Raw genomic sequence first — 9,158 nt, 5'->3', positions numbered from 1 at the left:
ACTCGACTCCTACGATTCCAAGTGCTTGTCAGGGTGGGGTGGTGGTCCTCAGTTCAAATATGATTACTTTTGGGGGTCACAGCCTAAAAAATCACACCCGTGTGAAGTGGAGCTGTGTGTGTGTGTGTGTGTGTGTGTGTGTGTGTGTGTGTGTGTGGATCATGTGTACCGATTTTTGTGACATTTGAAGAAAATATGTAGGAAAAGGAGCAAAAGTGTGTTTTGGAGAAAATTCAAGATGGCGGAAAATCTATCATGGCGCAAATGGGCGTGGCCTATATGGGGAGATGCGTCATGACCCAAGGAATCCAGGGAAAAAATATTTTTAATTTTCCGACCTACGGTTCAAGAGTTACAGGCCAAAACGTAAAGTGGGGTGTTATGGCGCCACCATGAGGCCAAATGACACAATTATTTTTTATTTAATCCTTGAAATCATTATGAACCTCCTCTCCAAGTCTTGAAACTGTAGCCCCTGTGGTTTGCGAGAGACAAATAATTGAATGTGAGTTTTTGCGATTCCCATTCTAAGTCAATGGGGAAAATTAATTCACTAATAAATTAATATCAATTAAACTATAGAACCTTTCTCTTAGAAAAGTAATAGCCCACGATTCCCGAGTAAGCCGGTCGATTTGACATATGGCGCGAGTGTTTGGTGGCAAAACTGTGGGACTAGTGGCGTGCCGAAGTTTAGGAAGTTCAGGCTACATACACACACACACACACACACAGACACACCCACACAGCCACGTATAGGGAGCCTGTGTTTCACACATCTCCAAAAAGGTTGAGAACCACTGGAATAAAGTTCCCACAGACTGGCAGCAGTCAGACGGGGTGAAGGAGGGGGGTACTGCGATGTGGTCCATGATGTGAGGGGGGTGGGTGGTCTCACAGGGTCTCACTCAGTTTAATGGTCACTGCTTTCACCTCAGTGTATTCTGCCAGGGCGTATTCACCACTGAGGAGAAACAAAGGCGTAAACATTTTGAGGAGTGAAAATAAGAGAGGAGCAGATTGCCTTAGAATTCAAATAATGAACAGTGTGTGGATAAGGAGAGGTGGTGAATTATCTTACAGTTCTCGTCCATTACCGGACATTTTGTAACCTCCGAACGGGGCCTGTGCGTGGAGGGCATTGTAACAGTTTACCCTGGAAAGACAGAGAGGAAGAGAAAATAAAAAAGACACAGACAGACAGACAGACAGACAGACAGAGAGAGAGAGAGAGAGAGAGAGAGAGAGAGAGAGAGAGAGAATGAGTTCACTTTTGCAGAGACCAATGATCCGCAGGCACAAACTGTATGTACATAGGCCACAATCTAAGAGTTGGTGATTAAACATTGGTGATTATAGAAAACCATGTTGGTTAAAATATAGTAGGGTTTGCTAAGTAGTAAGCACACCACATGCATGTGTTGGTCACTCTGACACAGATTCTTCATCTCCCACTTTTCCAGCTCCAACAGAGAAGCTTTGTCTGGTAAGCCCCACTAGGCCACCTTGTGGTCTGTTTTCATAACTACAAGTCTAAGCACTATGCTGTGGATCATGGGGCTGTTGTGGGGTGTAGCAGTGGAGTCTGGAAAGATTTTCAGTGAATGAACCAAGATAATTGCGACCGTCAGGGAGCAGTTTACTATGAAAACCTCCACCGGCCGTCCGGCCGTCCGTCACACGTCACACGTCACACCTTTGCCCTGCTCATATCTCCGCATCAGTATGACACCACACCACATGTGTACACAAACCTTTGTGTACGTTGCTGTGGTAACAGTCTGTTGTTGCTGGTTTGTTAGTGTACGTTAGCAACCACCTTAGCAACCATGGTTTTACCCTAGCAACCAACTGTTTACCCTAGCAACCAACTGTTTACCATAGCAACCATGTTTTTTTACCCTAGCAACCAACTGTTTACCATAGCAACCAGATACGCAGAGCAGGGATCTCCATATATGGGCATAAACAGGTGACATCACACTGATGTCAGATACTCAGAGCAGGGATTTCTCCATAATATATGGGCATAAAAGGGATTCTGTTAGGGATCTCCATATATGGGCATAAAAGGGATTCTGTTAGGGATCTCCATATATGGGCAATTGGGCATACAAGGGATTCTGTTAGGGATCTCCATATATGGGCATAAAAGGGATTCTGTTAGGGATCTCCATATATGGGCATAAAAGGGATTCTGTTAGGGATCTCCATATATGGGCATAAAAGGGATTCTGTTAGGGATCTCCATATATGGGCATAAAAGGGATTCTGTTAGCTGTTAGTGATCTCCATATATGGGCATAAAAGGGATGCTGTTAGGGATCTCCATATATGGGCATAAAAGGGATTCTGTTAGGGATCTCCATATATGGGCATGAAAGGGATTCTGTTAGGGATCTCCATATATGGGCATAAAAGGGATTGTATCCCAGATGATGCCCTGTTAGGAGATCCACACTAACAGAATCCATATATGGTCCTACCGACAGCTGCTATAAGCCAACCCTGGCGATAAGGTCTGAGTCGAAGAAATGCTTCTTTCCTGGCAAGAATTGCCCCTTTATACTCTAGGGCTTGTTTGTGTATTGTATGACATCACGCCACATCATCGGCTGAGGACTGTGTGATGTCATCATATCTCCATATATGGAGACATAAGTTGCTCATGCCCAAATATGGGCTGGTGAGGTCAGACTTAGTGTGATGCGTAGGTTATCTCCATATATGGAGATTCAACTTCAATGAGTAACCATGGCAAACTGTCAACTGCCCGTATGTCTTGATAATTGGTAAAACAAACTTTTGGCCTATTTGGGTTAGGGTTAGGGTTAGGGTTAGGGTTAGGGTTAGGGAGTCTTACTGGTAACCTTGTAATGACTGGTTTATAGCTAATTTATAAGCTCCCATTGCACTGAGATGCGTTGTCAATCGACCGGCACACAACTATAGTAATAAACTAGAAACAGTGCTCTTCCGAGCACAGGTCTCTTTCAGGTCAGGCGTACTGGTGGCGCTATAATAGGCCAATGTGAAAAGATTGGCATGTCTTCCTCACCAATCTTAGGCCTTTCATGGCAATCAGACATTGTGTTCCAAAAATGTGTTTAGCAAAAGTCTACCTGCTGGTGGCGCTATAATAGCCCAATGTGAAAAGGGTGGCATTTGTTACTTGACCTAGTGGGAATATGTGTGGCAAATGTCACGGTAATTGCAAGCTGCGTTCATGATTTGAGGCATTTTGTTCAATCCTGCAAACTTTGGAAGCAAATATTAGCCAATTACGATGGAATATGACATATCGGACAGATCGGTCTTGATGACATGACAATAGAGATACTGTGTACTGATTTGCGTGATTGTTGGAGAAAATCTGATGGAGTAATAGCAAAGAATGTGTTTTACATAAAATGCAGGGCAAAGGTTTTTCCTTACCCTCTAGGGAGTGCGCATACAAAGTTTTCCACTGATAGGTGGAGTTAAAGGTACCAGTAAGACTCCCTAATCGGGAGATAAGCGACCGTTGGTCGCTTATCTCCACAAATATCACAACCTCCACCTCTCACGTCATACGGGTAGCCATAGTTACACCTGGAATGTTGAATCTCCATATATGGAGATAACCTACGCATCACACAAAGTCTGACCTCACCAGCCCATACTTGGGCATGGACGACTTATATCTCCATATACGGAGATGGCCATATATGGAGATACGATGACATCACAGAGTCCACAGCTGATGATGTGGCGTGATGTCATACAATACACAAACAAGCCCTATATAAAGGGGCAATTCTCACCAGGGAAGAGAGCATTGCCTGGAATGTTGAATCTCCATATATGGAGATAACCTACGCATCACACAAAGTCTGACCTCACCAGCCCATACTTGGGCATGGACGACTTATATCTCCATATACGGAGATGGCCATATATGGAGATACGATGACATCACAGAGTCCACAGCTGATGATGTGGCGTGATGTCATACATTAAACAAACAAGCCCTATATACTGATGCGATACGATGACATCACAGAGTCCACAGCTGATGATGTGGCGTGATGTCATACAATAAACAAACAAGCCCTATATACTGATGCGGAGATATGAGCAGGGCAAAGGTGTGACGTGTGACGTGTGACCGACCAACGGACGGACGGCCGGTGGAGGTTTTCATAGTAAACTGCTCCCTGACGGTCGCAAAAAACACAAATTGGCCTGTTATAACGCCTCAATGAGGCTGATTTAAGAGATTTGAAGTGGCATTTCTTCCTCTGCCTAGTGGGACTGTGCGTGGCAATTTCACCAAGATTGCACGCTGTGTCCATGATTTGAGGCATTTTGTTCAAAATGGAGCAATCCTGCAAACTTTGGAAGCCAATTGTAGCCAATCAGGATGGAATATGGAAAGTCGGACAGATCCATCTTGATCACATGACTATAGAGATACTGTGTACCGATTTGCATGATTTGTGGACAAAATCTGTAGGAGTAGTGTACAGAAATGTGTTTTGCAAACATCAGCCTCATGGTGGCGCTAGAACAAGGCCATGTGAGAAATGTGGGGCAGAGGTTCTGAATTGGCATCCAGGGAGTGTGTGGGCAGAGTTTGGCCGCGCCCGCGCCAACGGCGCAGGAGATTAGCTGGTAACAAACTAATGGGACGGACACACACACACACACACACACACACACACACACACACACACACACACACACACACACACGCACACGCACACGCACACACACACACACACACACACACATGGGCGGACGCACAGGGGCGAAAACATACTCTCCTGGCGGAGACAATCACCATAAACCTTTCAGTGGTTAGGAGAGGATGGACCGTGAGTAGAAGTGTCTTACCAGACAGTGCCCGTGTCCAGGGCAGCAGACACAGAGAGAGCCCGGTCCATACTTCTAGTGAACACTGCTGCCACAAGTCCATACTCAGTGCTGTTGGCCCTGTCTATCACCTCCTGCTGGCTTTTAAAGCTAAATATACACTGCACCGGCCCAAAGATCTACAAATGTATAAGAAAGTCATACAGAAGGGACAAATTAGATTTTTGAGCGGAAGCCGCTACAATACGTGACTTGGTGTGTATGTTCATGCGTTTTTCCAAGTGTTTTTCCATTATATCAAAATACTAACGTCATATGTCCCTATTCTGTGACGTCATCAACAGAGCAGCACTGCTCACTTCGCACAGTGTGATTTTTAAATGAAATTGAATTAACAATTGTGTGTGTGTGTGTGTGTGTGTGTGTGTGTGTGTGTGTGTGTGTGTGTGTGTGTGTGTGAGATTTATGTATTTATCAATATTGTATTTGGAAAATAAAACATATTTGGGCAAACCATAGGGGCAAACACATACAACGTGTAATTCAACCAGACATCCACAAGGTGTCAGTCTTGTGCACCATAACCACTATACTATTCCTGAGTGACAAGTTGAATTTTATGAATGAAGCTGGGTGTTGTATATATATCTGCACCTCCTCCTTGGCAATGCGCATGTGGTCTTTGACCCCAGTGAAGACAGTAGGCTGGAGGAACAGGCCAGTTTCATCCAGGGCTACCCCTCCACACTCCAGCCTGGCTCCCTCCTTCTTCCCACTCTCAATCAGCTCCATGATTTTATCAAACTGCTGCCGGTCAATCTGGAAGCATCACACAAAGACAATAATTTATTAAATTAATATCATTTATTATTAGAATCAAAGCTGAATGTCTCTCTCCCAGTGCTATCTTAGTTTAGAGACGTACCTGAGGTCCGTGTGTGGTCCTTGGGTCCAGTGGATCTCCTATGACGATACTCTTGGCGCTCTCTACGCTGCGACGTACAAACTCCTCATAGATGCTCTCTTCCACAAACACGCGGGAGGCAGCGGTGCAGCATTGACCCTGGTTGTAGAAGGACCCTTTCTGGGTCTCCTCAACAGCCAACTGCACTGCAGCCACACAACAGAAATAAACGTATGTATCATGAGGAGATTGGTCATAAATGGAAGTTAGGCAAAAGTGCGGCACTGCGAGCTTGTAGATCTGCTATTTTTGAAAAATCATGAAAATTAGAATTTTGACCCGATTCTATAAGTGTCTTTTGAATCCTTCTAAGATTTTTTGAAAAACCTATGTTTCTATGTCAGCAATCTGGCCAGCCATCATCAAAGAAAAGGTAATTTTCACATAAACGGAGCTCAGTTAGTCTGTTCTTTAGAGACTACTATGTCAGTGGTTCTCAAACCTTTTCATGTTATTTGGCCACGCCGCCACGGACCCCCATCTCAAAATATCTAGTTCCAGGGACCACCCAGAAGCAAAATTTGAATTACAAACGTTCGCTTTGAAAATACACATTTTTACGACTTAAAAATAGCAGATCTACAAGCTCGCACTCGGTGCCGCGCTGTGAGCTTGTATGTCTGCTATTTTTCACTGGTTAAAGCATTCAATAATTCTAGGCCTAAATGGGTAAATAAAATATACAATAATTATTGAGTGGTGGGGGTGGGGCATGCTCAGTGATACCTCGATAGTCGATACATCACCAGGAATCAAACCTGGGACCTTCTGCCTCCCCACCAGGCCACACTAATCACCACAAGCACTCCTCCATTACCACAGCTATCACCCAATGAAATGCAGCAAGGTGGAGGTCAAACAGGTGACAGCTGACAATCTTGGGTTTTTATAAAGCCTAGCTATAACTAGTTTATTGCACAGCAGAATAGCTGATTACTTTGCTTCATGTGTTATGTATGGTTTTATGTCTTTTTAACTGTTTTATGTGTTTATTACCTCCAACAAAGAGGAAATGTTTTCTTCACTTTCTTTACTGTGTGTGTGTGTGTGTGTGTGTGTGTGTGTGTGTGTGTGTGTGTGTGTGTGTGTGTGTGTGTGTGTGTGTGTGTGTGTACACGTTCCACAGTCTGAAGCTATGCTGCAAATTAGTTGAAAGGGATTTTTTTAATTTAAGTTTTTATTTCTGTTCGTCCCTCTTGAACAAAATGTGTGGAAAAACCTAAAACTACATATTATTAAGTTACAGTATAGGCCTACTATTACTGATGACTCACAATGGCAAACATAATATACAACTACCGGTAGTCTTTAATCTATCTACATACAGTACACTTTCTGTAGTAAACTGTAAATGCATGCTATTCTCCTCTCACACACACACACGCACGCGCACACTCATATCTCCTTTGTTGGATGTCTCCATTGTTGCTGTTAGAGAGACAGAGACCAAAACCACATCACTTACAGTCTGAGTCAGCAAAGACAATGCATGGGTTCTTCCCTCCCAGCTCCAGAGTCACTCTTTTCAGATTACTTTTGGCTGCCGTCTCTTTGATCAGCTGGCCGACCTGAGCACAAGCAGACAGAAGGACACATATACAGTACAAGCCGGAAGTCATGAATCAACGTGTCATATGTGATACTCATTTGCATGTCCCTAATAAAAAAAGACGGAGAAGATCAGTATCAGTTGCAGGGATGAGAGACTTATTGAAAACATGTGTCTGCTCATATGATATTACTGTATCACTGCAGTGCAGTGATCATAATACCACAGGTATAATGTTATGTTTATATGAGAACATAATAATAATAATAATAGGTTTAATAAAATAATGTTGTCAATGACTGTAAATTAATGAAATGTTCTTAAAGCTGATTTAGTAGTATATAGGCCCCTATTACCGGTATAATAGAATTAATAAACTAATTTATTTATGTGCTTTTCTATATAAAGTTGTATTTCACACTTTTAAATCACATTTAATTAATGTGAAATAGCTTATCTTGCCAAAGTGTTGCCACATTGGCAACACTTTGGCAAAACCCTATTCAGATATGAATATCCACTTTACATTCAATTGTAGACATAGGCCTATTGTCACTGTTGGGCAAGTTTCAAATTTGTACCAAGTAAAGCCCTGCATCACCATACAAAACTGTCGCACAAAACTAGTGAAAATAGCCGATCCACAAGCACACAACGGTGTGTGCTTGTAGATCGGCTATTTTCACTAGTTTATTTAAAATGATAAATACTAAGCGAACGGTTTTGGTTTTACAACGATTTGACACTGTGGTGCCAGTATAGTACATTGCTATCCATACCTCTGTGGAGCCGGTGAAAGCCACTTTGTCGATGCCCATATGGCTGGCAATGGCTGCTCCGGCTGAGGGGCCGAACCCGGGCACAATATTCACCACTCCGGGGGGGAATCCAGCCTGACATGGCGACCCAGAAGGCATGTTAGTGATTAGGAGCAGAGTGGCTCCTTGCTCTGAATAATCATTATGAAAACATGATAAAAGGGAAGCGGCCTAATCACATAAGACCTGGGCATAAGCCCAGATTCTTTTGAACTAATGGGCTGTCAGTGAAACCCATAATAGTTTATAACCTAACGTCCCTCAGCCTCCGGCTTGGATCATTCATACTCTCTCTGCACATAGCATCTGCACACAGGGCTTAACGTCTGACCTCTTTGATGAGAGCACCAACGTGTAAGGCCGTGAGAGGCGTCTGCTCTGCTGGCTTGATGACCACAGTGTTTCCACAGCTCAGGGCGGGCGCTATCTTCCACGTGAACATCAGTAGGGGAAAGTTCCACTGGTTTAGAGAGCAAATACAGTGCATCGATACACACAAAGTTAGTAAACCTTCAACTGTACACCTTCAACTCGACGCATCAGCTTAATCAATACTGTGCAATTATCACAGTAAACTCCTCTGTTACTCTGACTGAAAATGTACCGGCAAGGACCGTGTCCATCGTTACATTATCAGGGTTAAATTCACACCGCCATTTAGCAAATAGAGAGCATTCTAACTCCTCTTCTGGTATTTTGACGACGATCCAGGCAGATTGTTTCACAGCGGTTTCTAATGTACAGTAAGATGCTGAACAGACTCAATCATCGCAACAAAGCGATGATTCAAAGTGAACACCCGTTACAAAAAGAGCTATATCCGACACTCAAACACAAATTAGACGGCAATATATGTGAACGGTGAATGTTTACTGTTTAGGCATTGTTAACTTTTATAGCACTTTGGATACAGTCATCACCATTAAGGGAGTTTGGGATGTCGAGCCGAGAGAAAGGTTTCCTGTTTTCCTTT

General features: G+C 43.4%; 1 protein-coding gene across 1 annotated transcript; it reads right to left on the bottom strand.

The window, feature by feature from the left end:
* Positions 1-894: 894 nt before the first annotated feature.
* Positions 895-8,627, bottom strand: LOC308289055 (retinaldehyde dehydrogenase 3-like; the record flags this gene model as incomplete). Its single annotated transcript, XM_080730606.1, has 8 exons — positions 895-964; positions 1,082-1,156; positions 4,876-5,033; positions 5,509-5,673; positions 5,780-5,964; positions 7,284-7,386; positions 8,147-8,260; positions 8,517-8,627. 8 exons carry the CDS (start codon positions 8,625-8,627, stop codon positions 895-897), a joined length of 981 nt encoding a protein of 326 aa, XP_080586732.1.
* Between the last annotated feature and the right edge of the window lie 531 nt (positions 8,628-9,158).

Source organism: Nannobrachium achirus (genome assembly GCF_963921795.1).
Source record: "Nannobrachium achirus genome assembly, chromosome: 7".
NCBI lineage: Eukaryota > Metazoa > Chordata > Actinopteri > Myctophiformes > Myctophidae > Nannobrachium > Nannobrachium achirus.
This window is presented reverse-complemented; position numbering and strand designations above follow the sequence as displayed.